Source organism: Phragmites australis, chromosome 7, assembly GCF_958298935.1.
Source record: "Phragmites australis chromosome 7, lpPhrAust1.1, whole genome shotgun sequence".
In the NCBI taxonomy this organism is placed as follows: domain Eukaryota; kingdom Viridiplantae; phylum Streptophyta; class Magnoliopsida; order Poales; family Poaceae; genus Phragmites; species Phragmites australis.
Genome location: NC_084927.1, coordinates 16,183,629 through 16,202,143, shown reverse-complemented (window position 1 = coordinate 16,202,143; position 18,515 = coordinate 16,183,629). Strand labels below are relative to the sequence as shown.

The 18,515-nt window shown below is 41.1% G+C and overlaps 2 protein-coding genes across 13 annotated transcripts in view; one reads left to right on the top strand and one right to left on the bottom strand.

Annotated features, from left to right (window-relative positions):
- LOC133924029 (protein ALWAYS EARLY 3-like) overlaps positions 1-9,535 on the top strand; it is a 33,515-nt gene extending 23,980 nt beyond the window's left edge. For 11 of the 12 annotated variants that reach the window (XM_062369388.1, XM_062369389.1, XM_062369386.1 and 8 more), the window contains 9 exons: positions 2,053-2,322; positions 2,417-2,595; positions 2,663-2,945; positions 6,190-6,396; positions 6,482-6,646; positions 7,659-7,799; positions 7,889-8,107; positions 8,774-9,037; positions 9,140-9,535. In XM_062369388.1, the coding sequence (XP_062225372.1) occupies positions 2,053-2,322; positions 2,417-2,595; positions 2,663-2,945; positions 6,190-6,396; positions 6,482-6,646; positions 7,659-7,799; positions 7,889-8,107; positions 8,774-9,037; positions 9,140-9,313 (1,902 nt within the window). In that variant the 3' untranslated portion in view covers positions 9,314-9,535. The remainder of the gene's footprint in view (positions 1-2,052; positions 2,323-2,416; positions 2,596-2,662; positions 2,946-6,189; positions 6,397-6,481; positions 6,647-7,658; positions 7,800-7,888; positions 8,108-8,773; positions 9,038-9,139) is intronic. The other variant, XM_062369394.1, reaches the window with a different exon arrangement.
- A 404-nt stretch (positions 9,536-9,939) lies between these two features.
- Positions 9,940-18,345, bottom strand: LOC133924031 (sister chromatid cohesion protein SCC4). The gene is made up of 10 exons (XM_062369396.1): positions 17,497-18,345; positions 16,935-17,403; positions 14,996-15,034; positions 13,973-14,094; positions 13,408-13,554; positions 13,187-13,276; positions 12,963-13,087; positions 12,493-12,698; positions 12,107-12,231; positions 9,940-10,335 (listed from the first exon to the last, which is right to left on the bottom strand). Exons 1-10 carry the CDS (start codon positions 18,154-18,156, stop codon positions 10,147-10,149), a joined length of 2,172 nt encoding a protein of 723 aa, XP_062225380.1. The 5' UTR covers positions 18,157-18,345; the 3' UTR covers positions 9,940-10,146.
- Positions 18,346-18,515: the final 170 nt, after the last annotated feature.

Sequence of the window (18,515 nt, the reverse complement as noted above, 5' to 3'; positions counted from 1 at the left end):
CGAGGCGTCTCCAAAGATCTGGAGAATTCCCTTTATTAACTCCTATTCATTTGAACTGTTAAGCAGACTCACTCACCTGAAGCGTCGAGAAGGTTAATCCTCAACGATCGACTTGATGAATAACACCACATCATCCGCGTATAAGATGAGTTTTGATATGGCCGACCTTCCTTTGACTCCAACTCTGAAGACCCTTGTTAAGTCTCTTCAATTTGAAACGGAATCGCTCAAGAGGACAAGAAGCAGCCATCAGAATTTCCCAATTAGAAGGAACCACCTCCTGAAAACCATCCAGAGAAGGACAAAAACATTCAAAGTGAAAGCGGTGCTTACCCTGAATGTTTTCCTTGGGGCTGAGCAATAAAGGACAATGATCAAAGATTGAGGAAGCAACACTTTGGAGGAGAGAATCCGGAAATATATGCTCCCAATCAACTGAACAGAATACCCGGTCAAGCCTCACTAAGGTAGAAGACCGCTCATTCGACCAAGTAAATTTGCAGCCCAACAAATTGATTTCCTTGATCTCCGAATCATGAACGAAACAACAAAAACGACCCATCATCGGCTTGTTAAGATTCCCATTATTTTTATCCTCGACTTGATAGATCAAGTTGAAATCCCTCGCCAAAAGCCATGGTCCATCACAGAGCGCGCGGACATCACGAAGCTCCTGTAAAAACAGCAGCTTATCCTCGTTCTCTTGAGGCCCATACGCGGTGAACCACCAATTGTGACCATTATCATCAGCAAATAGAACCGAGACCGAAAAATTATCAATCCTAGAACCTAAAGCATCCACGCAACAAGAATTCCACCCCTCGTGTTATCGGCAGGCAAAGCGAAGGGGAAATGGAAGATAATTTTGTCTCTTGGAAACAAACGATATCCACCTTAGAAGAAAACACTTCTAGTCGAGGTGGTTGTCACCCAGCCAACCATGGTTCGATTCTCACATTCTACATATTAATGCTAGGGTGGATGTCTCTCCTCCCTAGTCGAGTTTTACCAAATAGTATATGAAAAATTACTTAATTAATGTCATGTTAAGGTATGGATGAGGATGACAAGCCATTCAGTTTTGCTACCGTTTTAGATCGCATTTTTTTCCTTTATTCTATGACTAGTAAGGAGCACTGAGGGCCGTAGGTCCAATTTCAATAATGGGTTCCATCTAGGAATTACATAAAAAATATACCACAGTTCTAGATCAACAATACCTTTGTATTGGGCCAGCATCCCGTTGGTATTAGTATTCTTTTAGGGAAACTGTGGGGGAGCTCCCCACAACAAATTTTATAGATAAAAGGTGGTTATTTGTAAGATAGTATTAGTATCACACGTGGTAGTATTGTCACCTAGAACAATAACTAATAAACATGTCCCATAGTGTCACAGAATTTTTGAGTGAGATTAGATCGGATACCAGACATGCTGGACCCCAGCTGAGCTTTGTTGCCCAGTTATTTGCCAGTCCACTTGTTTTTATCTCCCCTTTTCTCCATAAATTCCTTTAGTTTTATGTTTGTCTAATCTTGCACAATACTTAACAGCAATACTCCAGTGAAATAGCTATTTAGTATCCCCAAAACATTGAGGACTCAGCTGGTCCTTGCCAGTATTTCTATACCTGTCGTAGTGTTTGCCATGATGCTTTAATGACCCATTGGGAAGTTTCTTTTGTTACATATATCATGTGGCGTATATGTATCACATTGAAAGTAACAAAGTATTTTTGATGGAATGCGATAGTTTCTTGTTTCTTGTAGTTTATTTTTAGGGTCACATCTCATGGCACCAACAGTGACAATCATAATAAGTGCTATGGTTTTAAATTTGACATTCTGTAACAATAATATCAAAACTTTTTTATGGCATGCATCATATGGCATGATTGCAATCTACACTATTGTACCAAGCCTTATCAATCAATAGTGCTATAGTTCATCATTTCGAATCATTACCCATGTGTAGTCAAGTTTTACCTTTCCTGTTTATCTCCTTATGCTTGATACAATATAATTTTTGGTCTTGCATATCTGTATTTTATAGGTATCTACTGAAGAAGGGAAGGTATCTTCTAATAAAGGTAGGCATACTTCTCCAGCACATACTGATTTTGGAAAAGTAGCCATGGATATCGTAGAGACAACTACACAAGTTTCAACTACTCCGCAAGCTGACTTGACATCAAAGGGTAAAAGCCGCCGTAAATTAGGCATTCAGAAATCTCAAACTCCAGAATGTAAACCTACAGAGGGCGCTAGCGATACCGGAAGTGATAAATGTTCTTACTCAGTGAATAATTTTATTGATCTTAAGGTATGGTATTGCTTTTTATCAAGTTAAATGCGCTGAACAATGTTTTTCATCACTTGCAAGGATGAAAATTCATATTTGCTCTGACCTGTTGCAGGACAAACTCGCTCACTGCTTGCCGTCACGTTTGCTCCGTAGATGGTGCATGTTTGAATGGTTTTATAGTGCAATTGATTATCCATGGTTTGCAAAGAGTGAATTTGTTGAGTATTTGAATCATGTCAAGCTGGGTCATGTTCCAAGGCTGACTCGTGTTGAGTGGGATGTCATAAGGAGGTTTGTAATCTTCAGATATTTAGTTTGCTTTAGTTAAATTTGTTTCCTAAATCTTTCTGTTTTGCAGTTCTCTTGGAAAGCCCCGTCGATTGTCGAAACAGTTTTTGCATGAGGAGAGAGAGAAGCTTTCTGAATATCGTGATTCAGTCAGACAGCACTATGCTGAACTTCGATCTGGTGTTCAAGAAGGTCTGCCGACAGATCTTGCACGACCTCTAGCAGTTGGACAGCGTGTTATAGCCTGCCATCCTCGAACAAGGGAACTTCATGATGGGAATGTTCTGACTGTTGATCATAATTGTTGCCGGGTTCAATTTGATCGGCCTGAGCTGGGTGTTGAGTTTGCGATGGTAATCAATTGCTATCTCACTTAGTATTTTTACCATTTTCTGGAAGTTTCATTTAATGTCTTTTGGTTTAAAATGCTTTCAGCTGATTGTTTTGATTACTTGTACTCTAGAAATGTCCATGCCTTGTAATAAATTAGTAGAACAGTTTGACATAGAAGACTGCTAAGCCTCTGAACATCTTACAGAGCACTTGTTGTGTTAATATTTACATATAACTAGTAAAAAGATTAAATGCGTGATCATTTAATGCACATATGGTTTTTCTCTAGTTAATTTCATGACCAACGGCTCCCAGTTGGGAAAAAGGTTGATTCATTTAATTTTGCTATCGAGGGACTACCCTCCCGTCTAGGCTAGCTCTTTGTAGAATACTGAGAATAACTAAGATGGTTCGTAGTCTCCTCTTTCTTGGTGTTGGAACCTCTCTACACGGCCATGGTTCCAAGGAAGAGTCCTGCCGGAGGTAAGATGAGTGTGAGTGCCCTACCCTCGGTCCTTGGACCTGCACCCAACCATGCACATAACAAAAAGGCATTTTTCTGAACTGAGATACTAGGAAAAAGCAATTTTCTATATGTTCTGTTCCTTGTGTTCCTGTTTCTATGTTGAATATGCTTAGACCTAGAACACCCTTGGTTTTACTCATGATCTTGTTTGGTTGCTGTGCTGTCTTGTGGAATCTAATTCATTGTACGGGATTTTTACTATCTGCAGTACTGTAGTGTTTTTGTTTTGTCTCTTATATAGTTATGTATCCAAAAATGGTGAAATGGAAGTGCACCGTAAAAGCCACTCAAATGCCAAACAAAACATGTCCGTGTATTTTTGTTAGGTGTAAGTAATCATCAATGTGATCCATTATAACACCCCAGGTGTGCCTCTCACCCAGTGATGCTACACAAACAGCCTACGAAACACTAAGCTTGCAAAAAAAAAAAAAAAATGAAAATTTCGTTCGGCAGAACCTCCTTTTCACAACAGAAGAAAAACTGAGGCACTTACATAAACATAAGGAAAAAAAAGACACAAATACCTCTACTGCCCAAGGTAAATACCACCAAACCATACTTTCCTAATATATATTTCACAAGTTAGGTTAGCTACCAACATGAACCAAAAACTTCATCACATACAAAAGACTACAACCTAAGTGGTGTTGTGTGTGCTACTACTCCCAAGCCCTTCATGATCGACAAGTCACACTAACGCATACCTATAACGATAAAGCAAGGGTGAGATTCAAGATCTCATTTCAATGCAGGTGAAACAAAATCATTTGGTGAAAACCCATTCATAGAGGGGAAAACTATCTTCCATAAGCAGTTGTGTTTGAAGACATAGCATAAAGGAAAGAAGTATAACTGTACAATGAAAAACATAGTATTAGAGCAAAATTGGACTGCATGGATGTAATGCCTTAGAAGTCGAAAAAGTCATTTTCCAGTTTCTCTGATGAATCGCGGGAACTGAAAATACCTTGGCAAAATGTTTAAAACAGGAAAAACAATGTTCGGGTAGACTCTGAGGGCTAGCCGACCCCTTTTTCCCCACTTGGACCCAACCTGGGCCCATGCTGCTACTCCACTTTGGGCCCAAGGCCCAAGCTGACCCCTCCATCTCGGGCGGCGATAGCCGTCGTGGCCGATTGTTGCGCCTTGGGCATTGCCGGTTGTCCCGTGGCTGATGTGATGAATACAATCATGTGCTCAACGTTGGACGTTGATGGGGATGGAAGCGATGGGTGGAACGGGCTGCAAAGTGCGCGGCCACTTGCCAGCATTGTCGGTACCCAACGCTCAAAGACGTTCGCCCAGTGGGGTTGGCGTAGAGGTGGCCCGAACCTCAGGTAGATCAACTTGGTGAAGTGAGTCTACGATAACATGTCTGTTAGGAGTAGCAACTTTTATTCCCTGGAGGCCCTGAGCAAATATATATACATATGTACAGGTGACAAGATGCAAGAAACTCCTTATCTCCTTATGGTCTGGGGATATTACATAGAATAATATATATATCTAACACCCCCATCAAACTCATAGGGGATCAACCACACTGAGTTTTGAGAGATATAACCTGTGCTAAGCTGTACTCTGTGCTTTCGTGAAGAAATAAGTCAACTGAAACTCGGAAGGAACATATTGAAGAGCAATCACCTCATTCTGTACCTGTGTCCGTATGTAAGAAGCATCAATACCAATATGCTTAGTGGGCTCATACTTTACTGGATCTCGAGCAATACTGATAGCATCTGCACTAATTGAGTAAAGAGTATGTGCAGGAGAAGAAACACCAAAATCCTCAAGTAACCACCGTAACCAACTGAGCTCCGCTGTCAACAGTGCCATAGCTCGCAACTCAGCCTCTGCACTAGAACGAGAAGCTGCGGTTTGCTTTTTAGTCTTCTATGCAATGAGAGAACCATCAAGAAAAACACAGTAGGTAGAAATAGATTGATGAAATCAAACAAAAAACATTCGATTTGGACCTAATCGAACAAGGGGGGACTCCTTACCCGACGATTTGTGCAAGTCAAATACCTTCTTCCCGGGTTCGAATCACTCCAAGCTATCCACATTGCTGCCTTCCTCGAACATAGGCACCACACAGGTGGCTCGTAGCCCAGCGGCTTGTGCCGATAACGAACCAGTGACATGGCCGATCTGGAGGCACACCACCCGCTGCTCGCAGACAAACCCTAAGGCCATGACGTCGCCGAGCTCCTCTCCAACATGCCCACAGAGGAACCCTAGCTTGACGTCGGCGAACAAATCCCCAAGGAACACAGCCAAATCCAGGAGGAGTGAGAGGAGTGTGAGGTGAGAGGGCTAGGGGGTTTTGTGGACCAATTTGAGCCCTCCACGTCGGCATGCTGATCTGGATAAGAGGGCGAAAACCACCTTCCATGTCAATGAAACCGGAGTTCAAAAATAGCCTAGGGTTAAAAATGATCAAAAACAAAAACCTCGAGGGGTTAAATAAACGGTTTTAAAGTTCAGAGGGTTATCCGGACAACAACCATAGTTCAGGGGAGTAATTTGGACTTTTTCCTTAATATAAACATGCTTTATCTTGTCTTTAAACGTGAAGAAAAACATGATAAGCAACTAGTAGTTAAACATGTTGTTTCATGTCTTTAAAATGATTTTGTTTCACCTGCATTGAAATATAATAACAAATATTGATACAAAGATGAAAGAGTTGGCATGACAAATAAGGTTGCTATTAAAAGTGACTTGTTTTGCAGGATATTGATTGTATGCCCTTGCATCCTCTGGAAAATTTGAACAAATATTACAACAGCTTATTGGAACCAAAACTTGAGGATCCAATGAAAGAGTTGGGTAGCGGAGGTGCAGCAGGATTCACAGCAAATGCGAATTTAAATGGTGCCGATGTAACCTTTCATATACCTTCTGGTCACCCAATAAGTACTTTAATAAAGCAAGCGAAGGTGCATGTTTGATGTGGAAGCTATTTACCTTTATATAATTATGTAGAATAAGCTAACTGTTTTCCCTTTGGGATTTGTGCAATAGGGTGACACAATTGACTCCATTGCACAGGCCAAAGCTACAGTTAATAAGGTTACAGTCGCTGCACAACAGGCAATGTACAATCAGCCATGCACTCTATCACAGATACAGGAAAGAGAAGCTGATATAAGAGCTCTTGCTGAACTATCACGTGCTCTTGATAAAAAGGCAAGTGTGACAAGACTTGTGCCTTGTTTTCGTATCTCTCTAATGTTTGAAGACTAGGTCATGCTTGAATTGAATTCTCCACCATCTTTGTTTCTAAAAAGAGTTAACTACATTGCAAACATGAACTGGACGTTCACAAATTCATACATGCATAGATGGAGTGCAGTTGGCACAGCTGAGTTGACCTTAATTTTACAGTGATGTGCTCTCAACTATCTGACAATAGATATTGATGGTTCACCTATTCTATATTTTATCTTGTCGTAGCGTTGCCTAAATCTTATTTATTAGGATGGGCCAATATTGAATGCTGATAGTCCATTCAGCTCGCTAATACTTGAAATGGGCTACCTGTCATGGAGTATAAACTAATCCACTTGTACAGTTTGAAAGATGAGTTCCTTTTAGTTCCCAGATCTGGGTGTGGCTACAAAGTACTTTTATCGTTGTAACATCATTCTGCAGCTGCAGTTTGTATTTCACCATTAAATATAATTGACATGCTATTATTATTATTTAATATACATGCTTTGGAAATTTTTACATCATTCAAGCGCGTAGTGTTTATGTATTGGAAAATTAGTTGGTGCTCAGGGGATCCAGTGTCCCCTTTAGCAAAAATTTGATTAATCTAACATGTTGCAAAGTTTAAAAATTTCCATAAAAAATCATGTATGTCATACACATATAGATAAATAAACCTACAGAAATTCAAAGTCAAATTCATCTCTGATGTCGAGATTCAAAAATGACAAGTGGTACTGTTAGCACATGATGAACAATGCCAGATTGACTATTTATCTATTTTGTTTCTTAACACTAGGATGAATTTGAAATTGAATTTTTTGCAGGTTTACTTATGTGTACTACATACATGATTTTTTTACGAGTTTTTGAAACATTGCAACATGCTGAATTCGCTAACGGGGACCCCGGAACCCTTGGATACGAAATCCACACTCATATGTAAAATCCTTGCTTTGATTATGATGAACTGTTAAATCTGTTGTAGGAAGCTTTGCTGGTAGAGCTGAGGCACATGAATGAAGAAGTGTCTGGAAAGCAAAAGGATGGGGAAACTATTAGAGACTCGAAGCATTTCAGGGCGCAATATGCTATGGTGCTTGTGCAGCTAAGAGATTCCAATGATCAAGTAACCTTCCTAAGTTCAAAGCTGCCATATTAAGTAACTGGTGATTTTCGTGCCCTTAGGCCAATGACACAACATACTATCACACTCAGGTAGCCTCAGCGTTGCTTTCACTGCGGCAACGTAACACATATCATGGGAATCCAGTACAGTCATATCCTAAATCTATGGAAAATGGTGGAGCCTTTAATGGAGCACCAGACCCTTATAACCTTTCTGGTTATATTAATCCAGAGTCTGGTTCCCAAGCTATTGAAATTATTGAGACTTCAAGATGCAGAGCAAAAATGATGGTTGATGTCGCTATTCAGGTCAGTTGGCCTGAATTATTTGTATTTTTGTGAATATCATGTCACGCTATCTGACCTAGCGCTCCTCATGGTTCTGATCTACTCATCCCTTTATATACTTTTGAATTATTCTCTGCATTTTAACAAGAAAGTAGTTCCAATTTACAAGCATTGCCTGCCACAGTTCTGACGAAAACGATAAAATTTATAATTCATATTGTCAACGAATCAATAAACTAGTTCTATCAAATGGGCCCAGTACTCAGTAATGACTACTAACCAAAATAACATAAAACTGCCTATCTAATAGTAACTATTGAGTTCATGATAAAACCCAGGACCTGATTTGTCTCGATCGATCATCAATTTTTGGGATTTTTTAAGTTAATCATGAGCATGTTTCAACATTCAATTGACCATTTGCTATTTCAGATTTGACTTGATGCTCTGCTGTCTGCTTGTTGGGGTAGCTTCGATATATTGCACTCTTGTTAGTTATGCCTATTGTTGTATTAGAGGCTGCATCTAGTTTCTAGAGTTTGTCTATCTGACTGAAGCATTACCTGTTTTATTCTATTGTACGATTTCTGGTGCCACGGAAATATAAGCCTTTCTTCCCCTCTCCATTTTTAAATTTATTTTGTTTCAATTTACATATTTGCTGCTTTTTTATCTTTTTTTTACCAGGCGATGTGCAAAATGGGTGAAGGAGAGAATGCTTTTGCAAAAATAGGTGAAGCACTAGATAATCTGTATAGAGAATGCTTACCGGGCATAAGACGGATACCTCCTGATTCGGAACAGGCAAATACATCCTATCAAGATAACGGCACACCTGGCCCTGCAACAAATAACGCTTCCAGTCCAAGATTGTCCGATGGGTGTGATTCCAGAGCTCAATTTCCTGTGGAGTTGATTTCGTCCTGTGTAGCTACCATTCTTATGATGCAGGTAAAACATCCAAGTTCTACCCATTATTTAGAACTGAGAGCATTCCGGCAGTCCTACTACTTTACCTGGTGATCTCATACTGCTGTCGCTTCCATTCATCAGAACTGCACGGAGAAGCAGTATCATCCTGCTGAAGTCACGGACGTTCTCGATTCTGTGCTGTCGCGCCTACAACCATGCAGCGCCCAGAACATTCAGATCTTCAGGGAGATCGAGATGTGCATGGGCATCATAAAAAACCAAATGCTGGCGTTGATACCCACACCAAGCGGCTAGCGCTGTGCCTGCTCCAGGAACCTTGCCTATATATTTCAGAAAGACATCGGATAAATTGTATGTGGTGTGTCTATTTCTCGTTTCTATCTTGCTATTTGTACAAGACGTAAGTTATTGGTTGCTGTTTGTCTAGTTGCATCTTCTTCTGGTGTTGGTTAACGGTAAATTTTCCATTAGACTTGCTATAACAAATGTTGGTACGAGGCATTTGGCCTTCGTTGAGCTTCTCGCTCCGTTCGGTCTTGAAATGGATGGGGGTGGAGGTCGCAGGTCTTGGTGGTCAGGTTGTTTGGCTTCTCGCTCCTTGGCCAGCTCACGGATTATGGCGAATGCTTGGACGTGTATGCAACCTTTTATAACACTGATGGTGAGAAAAGCTGGAGTATTTCGTGCTGCCATCAATGAACTGAGCTGCGTCTACCGTAGTAACGATGGGTTTGGAAAAGATGGATGCCGAAGCATAAACGGAACTTCTGGTGTCAGATTCAGTTCAGTGTTAAGATTCGTGATCTTATAGTTGCTGTCATTTCGTCTTAATAATCAAAAGAAAACACCAGTATATACTGTGCTTGACTTCTCCGAAACATCTTTTTGTTTTGAACTGGGATTTTACCTTTACACTGGAATTGAATATTTCTCTCCCTTTTTCTTTCTTCTGTTTACAGAGGAAATTAGAATGTTTGTCGAATACAAATAATTAACACAAATCAGCAAATGAGAGCCTAAAAAACACATCAAGTTAGATGTCATCCACTACACCTATCCAACAAGATCACTATATGATTACAGCACCCCGTTTTAATGGGTGACACCAGGCGTCAGGTCAACATTTGTCAAGACTGCCTCCTCCTGGCACTGCGCCTCGTTGGCTCGACCAGCCTTTTGGCAGATGAAGGCTGAGGAGCCGAGAGCCCCACCGATTCTGGGATGTCAAGATCAGTGTTCGCCATTGAGGCACCCATCTCCGGCTGGTTCCTTGATAAGTCACGCAGCGGCTGAATCTGGATTCTTGATTTCTCCACCTGGAAGGGAGCTCAAATTAACCATTACTGCTTATGCATTATTAAATTTGATAAATGAGTTCCAAATATGGTCGCTAGGGGCGACAAAAACTGTATAGGTCAGCTGGTTAAAACTTTGAGCAAATTGCACAAAATTACAAGTATTATGCCATTTATAACATATAAAACTACAAATATTATGACTAGTAACACAAAACTACAAATATTGTGCACTAATTTCACATAAAACCCGATTTTAATTAGATTCACCTTTTCGTAGAACTTTTTATACGTGTTCCATAATTCATATACAACCTATTTTAATTAGATTCACTCAAAAGAACTATGTAAAATTTAAACTAAGATTCTTCAAAAAAAACTACTTGTATAACTTCTAACAATTATTAGGGCCTCAAATAAAATCCAAAAAATCTGAAAAAAATCATTAATATTCTTTTTATATGATTTACAAATTTCTAAAATTATTTCCAATCCTAAGTTATATGGTAAAAATAAGTAATATAAATGGAGCATATAAATGAAACATTACAAAGAAACTCACTTTTTCACCATATAACCTAGAGCTAAAAATAATTTTAAAAATTAGTCCATCATATAATAAAAATATTAGTAAATTTTTCCATATTTATAAGATTTTATTTAAGACTCTAATAATTGTTAGGAGTTATAAAAACAGTTTTTTTTTTAGATTTTAGTTTAAATTTTATACAGATTTTTAGGTAAATCCAATTAAAATAGGTATTATGAAACATATACAAAAAGTCCTAGAATTTTTGAGAAATATAAGATCATTTTTTAGTGAATTCAATTAAAATCGAGTTTATACGAAATTAGTGCACAATACTTATAGTTTTGTGTTATTAGGCATAATACTTGTAGTTTGTGTTACAAATGACACAATACTTGTAGTTTTGTGCAATTCACTCAACATTTTCTAGGTGATGCTTGTGCCTGGCCGGCTTGAGACCAGATTGGTGACTTCTAATGGCAAGATATTGCAAACAAACAATCCTACCATTGATGTTTCAAAAAGTATCATTCCACGATATTAATTTTGGGAAAGAAATTGAAACGTACTAACTTGTCCTAGCAGCTGAGTTTAAAAAAAAAGGATAACTTTTGGGATTTCTTTAACACTGTAGAACCAGTGGCCATTCACAAAATATTCATCCGTTGAAAATTAACCATAATGTAGGTTTCTTGTGCCAAATTTTTTATGCCTCCAGACCTCAACTATGTTGTTGTTAATGCATTTGTGTTTATTCAGTACAGCTAGCTGTGTATCTTGTACGAAGATGCCTATCATGGTTAATAGCTATATTTTGCCAGAACCACCTAGGTGGCCAACTGACATCTGCCTATTATTTGGCTCATCATTCAAATGTGTTATAGTATGTCCATGTTGGAGTTCTTTCCAACAATAACACACACAAAAGGTTTCCTACACAACCCCAGAAAGAGATCTCTTCATAACCACCACAGCGAACACACACACAAAAATAAAGGATTGGTACACAACCAGAAAGAAAAAGCGGCATGTTGTTTCACCATGCAGATTCACATTCTGGGTTATAAAAATGTGGCAGATGTTTCAGCAATCAGCATTGCAAACAAAACATCACCAATGCTTTCTGTGGTCCACCGCACTCATTTAAAAGCACTTTGGCACAAAACAGACTCTTAGATCTTATTTGTGGAGTTGTTCACACACTTGAAGTGGAAGCAAGTATGCAATTAGCTTAACTTCAAATCTCAACTACCGTTAACATACCAGCTCCTGGTGAAAAGCATGAGAATGAGCTTCAGAAAGTCTTCTCTGCAGATCATCTTCTTTCTTCCTTTCATACTCAGAGTTCTCCATTTCATTTCCCTTCTCTTCCAATTCTCGATATAACTCTGAAATCAGACATCAGTTTGCATCAACATCTACATTCAAAACATGCATATGAAGAGGTTTGATAACCAGGCTATATAATTGGACATCAGTTTGCATCAACCACTATTTTCAGAATATGCATATAACAAATATTAAATAACCAGCATATAAAAGGAAATGAAACCAGGACACCAGGTACTATAAAAGTTACAAATGCCTAACTTTAGAACTGTTTGTTTCAATTGCTTTGACAAGAATTCCACATAACCTCAATGGCATACCTGTAAATACTGACAAGATCCACATCTGTGCTGGAATGTCATATAGCGTCTTTGCCAAGGTCAATGCTGACTTCAGGATCTCTCTAGCCTGTCCCGCATCATGTAGCTGAAGTGCTAATGTCCCCAGTATTGTTAAATACTGAGAAACCAATTGGATGTTACCCAACTGTTGGTGTGCTATTCTCAAACCACTTGCAAGGCGATTCCTGTATTGCATATAAGCATTTAATATTGACAACATAGTAATGAAGTATTAGCAAACATGCTAACAGTGTGCTCAGAAGGTAAGGAAAATTAGTACGTGATAGGACACAATAGGAGAAAAATAATGCAGAACATTAGCTAATATGTCTGAAGAAATGTGGACCCTAAGCCTATCACACAACACACAAACATTTATAATATTCTCATGTTATGTTTGAGAAAAATAATATTCTCATGTTTGCTACTTTCTGAGATAGTACGCTTACCGAGCTTCTTGTGGATTATGCTGTCTCATAAGTAAAAGTCCATAAACAAAAATGATACAAGTCTTCTCTCGTACGCCAACAAATGAGTCCATTGTTCTATAAGCGGGACCAACCAATTCTAGTGCCTAAGGAATGAAACAGGTAAGCAATATTTAGTCGCCACCTGGCTTGAAACAACAAAAGACAGGTATAAAACCGTGATATGATATCAAATTCTACTGTACCTGTGAAGAAGATTCTGCGTCACCCTTACAAATGTATGACACTGCTGCATAGACTTGGCACATTGATTGCATTGATTTGCTCTCTGTCAGCTGAGATCATATGCAAAAGAACATTAATGAACTTGGTCTATAACAGCAAAATCTACCATTTTCACTACATGCTTTTGCTTTGGCAATCTTGGAAAGGATATACAAAAGATGAAAAGATAGGCCAAAAATACCTTCATTGCTTCAAGGAAGTGGAAAGCAGCCTCATCAAAGCAGCCAACAGAATGTGCATATTGTCCCCTTAACATTTCAATGGTGCTTTCACAACCTTGGAGAATTGTTGGGAAACGAGTAAACCAGTTTTTCATCTGTGCTAAAGCCTATAGAAAGGTGGCCAATTGAAAGAAAAAGGGTTAGCTAACAACCAGAAGTCATTAGACCAACTGTGAGCTATCATGCTGGATAAAATCTGATTAACATCAAATCCATAATCTGCAGGCGATATAAATTTGGCAAACCTATCGTGTGATATATCTGCAGTAAACTACTTGGCGCTAAGATGTGCTCATAAGAAATGGACAAGTATCTTCAAAAGGCATAGTACAGAACTGATTCATCAATTATGACTGCAACATAGGCAACCATATAAGGATCTTCTGAGTTCGCCCCACAAAAAAAGGAGGGGAAAACAGCAAAACTAACAAAAGCCATGTTAAACAGTCAAGAAAAATTCTAATAATTCTGGATGAAAACAGAAGCATGCATACTAGTTGAACATGAATATACTTGAGTGTTAACCTCTTGTGCTTCAACAAATTCTGATCTTGTGAGTTCCACAGCAACTTTGTTTTCCAGAAATTGAAGTAAAAGCATCAAGTACAGCCCAGCTGTCCATATTGTTGAGTGTTCCAAATTTGCCTCTGCATAGCATCGAAGTTACACCATGAAATATAAATCAGTGACTACACATAGGTCAGACAAGATGAAGGGAACAGGAGGACAAGAACACCACAAGACAGGCCTCAATTGGTAAGATTCATTTCTTCTGTAAGGTACAAAAGAGACTCCCGTAGATGGAATAAGTGATTTAAGCCTTTAACTAAAGTACCAAGCAGTAGAAGGTTCGAAAAGAAAAAGCATCCAATCAGACATAGTTCACTCTTTCATTCAAAAGCAATAGTTCAGTAACTATTATGGCTGATCTGATCAACTGGGACAAAGATCGACCATATGATTAGGTTGTTAGGGCTCTATAGTTCCACTATCTTCAAAAGGTAAAAGGGAGATTGGAAAGGATGAGGAGACGAATGAGAAAGGGCAACAGATTGTGAGTTGTGAAAAGTTATATCATTGAACTCTGTTAAGACCGGAAACAATATTAAAATGGAACTAATGCTGCTTGTGGATGTTCAATTTAATTGGTTGATAAATTTAGTGTGGTCACAATGGTTTTCCTAATTATGGGTACATTTAATATGTTTACCCCTATGAAAGGTAGAACTATTACATATCCCAACCATCTTACTCAATGGGGATAGGCATGTCCAACTTTTCATAGGAAATGGAGGAAGTAGTGCTTAGTAGCGTAATTCAGCTCATATAGTTTAATAGAGTACACAAATAAATGAATTGCTCCCATGAGCCTAATCCTAGCAAGACCCCTAAAAAAGAGCTTATGTTACTTGGACAAAATAATGTGTGGGATTCTTACATCACATGGATGATAAGAAAACCATCAGGGCAATGCATAAATGTGCTCTAAAATATGGAAATACAGTTGTAACACTAAAAAAAGGGTAATAGATTTAACAGAGTAATTACCTGTCACACCATCCATGATGCCAAGCTTCAAGAGTTCATCTGTGGAAAACAATGTGAAAATCCATTAAGTACAAAAAGGAAGAGACAAGTTTCTGGATTTTCAGCTTTACACGCACAGGAAACAAATCTGTCTAGATGATAACTTTTAGAAGATGCAATACACAATCAGCGTTACAAGACTGTGTATCAGACTCATTTATTTCATTCCAATGACCACTCTGGTTTAACATTTGGTCTTGACGGTTTTTAGGCTTATATATTCTACTACAGTTGTATAGAGAACCTAACCACACCCAAACAGACAACCAAGGGCTAAAAATGTCCTGAGGTGGAATGTCATATACACTAATATTAACGATATTGATGATAAACTGTAAAACAACCACATTACAACAACTACAGACCCAGCAAATCTAGAACGATCAAAGGCATTTTTAAAAAAAGGAATGCACCGTATCGACTGAGCTCGGCACCTGCATCGTGCACGTTGATCAACACCACCCTCTCCACTCTGTTGGCTATCACGCCTCTTCAGTTTCCTTCGACCCGGCAGACTCCACCCTAGATCTAGTGAGTTCTTACAAGGCAACCAGAATGCTTGTCCGGTCGGCATGGACCAAAATGACCGAAATGGACCAAAAGTGGATATAATGGTACGAAACAGAAAGATTTCAATATTATGCGGGTCACATGTCTAATGAAACAGAATAGTGCAGATTCATTGTAGCTGGGCAGTACCTCCTGGATGGGTGCATACAGTACCAACTCAAGAAAGGTAGAACAGTAATTTTCACTTCAAAATAGAACATCTGTTTCTCATCCTTTGTCTCTTTCCACCTTTCTACATCATGTGTCTCAACTCTCAATCTACCATAACTAACATGGTCACTGCTGTTTAGTAATGTGCTCTCTTTACTCTTTAGGAAGCAATGAGACAAAAACCTAGTTGAATTTTGTGTAGCCTTGTCCATGGGCCATGGAATGTTGTGCCACACAAGCTCAACAAAACCTAATTTCATGTAGCTGCAGGGGCGCCTAAGATTGGCTCTAGACCTTGCCAAATATGATTATGATGATGAACTCATCAAACCGATCCTGACCAACACTAGAATAACCTTGTCAGTGTTGCTAACATAATGTCAGAGCCCACAATCTAAGATCACTGCTGTTGTCACCACACTAGTTCTCTGTAGAAATGTATGGGTGGTGAAAATTAATTATAAGACGGCCATGCTTTTTGTATTGAAGAATGCATTCATTGGAGTAACATTATGAACTCATTCTTGAGAATAGGTTCACTAGTTCCCTGGATTCTTAGTGAGTTGAACAACACTTGCTTCAAAAAGTAATGGGAAAACGGCTTGAAAGTTGAAAAAGTGAGGATTGCTTCAAAAATTACTACTTGCGAAGACAGGAGATGAGGAAGTGAATGGGTAGAATTGTGCAAAGTTTTAACTGGTTCACAAGGGCAAAGACATCAATAGTCAATGTGGATAGTTGTATAGTACCAAAGACACTCATGACAAGTAGGTGTGATTACTAGTTAGTAGCTAATCATTCACCATTCATCAAAATATGCATGGACCTCACGAAATAAATCAAGATATGCAAGCAGCATCAGTACCTCTCAAGGTGCACACGCTTTAACAAAAATGGCTACTACCCAGCGTTACCTGGACACGGACACGGGTGCCAGAATCCGACATGAATTCGGGTGTCCGATTCGACAAAGAAAATTTAGACACACGAAATACAATTTGGAATCCAACATGGGTGTTGGAATCCGACTCGGATTCAGAGTGTCCGATTCGTCAAAAGAAAAATGGACACGGGTGTAGCCATGATAGTCAATTTGCCACGTCTAACATGCCTTGCTAGCTAAAAGTTTGATGGCGTTAGAAGAAATACTTCAAATGGGTTAGTATTCAGCAGCACATACCATGGATGAGCTGCAGTCCTGAATCTATTCTCTTCCCACATTCCTTAAATATCCCTTTAGGACGACCCACCATGACGACCATGAGATCTACAAGCACAAACACCGCAGTCCGCGGGAGCCACTCCCCATGCATCGGCGGTGGCGCCAAAAGCAACTTATCTCCATAATCCAGCACATCGTTCAATGAGTCATAGCCACACAGTGTCCGCAACTGAGCCTTCAGCTGCCTCTGCTTGTGTGCCAGTGCCGACCTCTCCCGCTCTTTCAACCCAGGCTGACCTAGAGTCCTCTCCACTGCGGTGAGCTCACTTGCAAGCCCCTTAATGTGCTGGCCTCTCTGCATCTCTCTCTTCACAGCTGTGTCCAGCAGCTCTACGCGCTGTGAGGCGCGCTTGTAGTCACAGATCCTCAACAGGTAGAAGGTCCGCAGCAGCTCTGTGTAGAAGAACAGCCCAACCCAGTGCTCCTTCTGCACTCAAATCAGCAACAGAAATATATGCATTAGATTACATCTCTTTGCTGCTATTTATGGCAATAAAAAGGAATACTAATCTGCGGCTACCTGCTCGGCCGGGAGTGTGTCCCAGAGCTGCGTGACGCGCGCGACGGCGCCCTCAACCGCGGCGCTGTCCTCCCAGCAGAGGAGGTGGACGTGGAGCTCGGTGGCGGCGAAGAAGAGCTCGAGCTGGGGGCTCTGGAGCTCCGCGGCGGCGGCTCCCCCCGCGGACAGGGTGGAGAGCGCGGACGCGGCGTCCCCGTCGATGGCGAGCGCGGACGCGAGCTGCGCCTGGAAGTTGCACGTCCAAAGCAGCGCGGGGGCGCGGGGGAGGAGCCCAGAGGCGGACGCGGAGGCGAGGAGGCCGAGCCCGCGGCGAAGCACGTGCTTCTGCGACGGTACGGCGCCGAGGACCGCGTAGGCGCCCGCGAGGTGGGAGTGGGCCAGCAGCTTGAGCCGCGGCGGCGCGGACGGGAGCGGCGAGAGGAGGAGGAGCGCGCGCTCGAGGTGCCCCTTGGCGGCGGTGGCGGCGCGGCGGTCGAGGAGGAGCGAGGCGAGGCGGAGTCGCGCGCGGGCCTCGGCGAGTGGGAGGAGTGCTGCGGCGTGGGGAGGGCGCAGCGCGGACTCGAGGCAAGAGGCGGCGGCCGAGAAGTCGCGCCGGCGCTCGGCCTCCTCCGCCAGCGCGAGGAGCCCGTCCACCGCCGCCGACGCGGACGGCTCGGACATGGCGGTGGGGTGCGGGAGGGGGCTAGGGCGCGGCGGCCGGCATGTGGGGTTGGGGAATTTGGGGGGCGGATGAGCGAGCTTGCAGTGGAAGGAGAAGGAAGTGGGGAGGGGAGAAGCAGGTGCGGGTCCAACGGGGCCTGCGCTTGCCTTTGTTTCGGTCGCCGCTCGCCGAATGGGGAAAGCGGGCTGGGGCTTGGCTTGGTAAGAACACGGCAAGTGTTCGCTGCAGCCGCCCTAGCGTCGAGTGTGAAACAAAGCCAACTAGTCCCAGGCAACAGCAAAAGCCATAGCGGTGACTGAGTAGCTAGCAAAATGAACTCATATCACATCGCAAAAATACTACTCCCAAGCAAGGGCAA

Coding starts and splice junctions, on each gene's coding strand:
- LOC133924031 (XM_062369396.1), bottom strand. CDS start 18,156: ATGTCCGAGCCGTCCGCGTCGGCGGCGGTGGACGGGCTCCTCGCGCTG. Junction 13,555..13,972: donor AATTTGTTGAAGCACAAGAG/GTTAACACTCAA, acceptor ACCTTTCTATAG/GCTTTAGCACAGATGAAAAA. Junction 10,336..12,106: donor ATGCTTTTCACCAGGAGCTG/GTATGTTAACGG, acceptor GCTCCCTTCCAG/GTGGAGAAATCAAGAATCCA.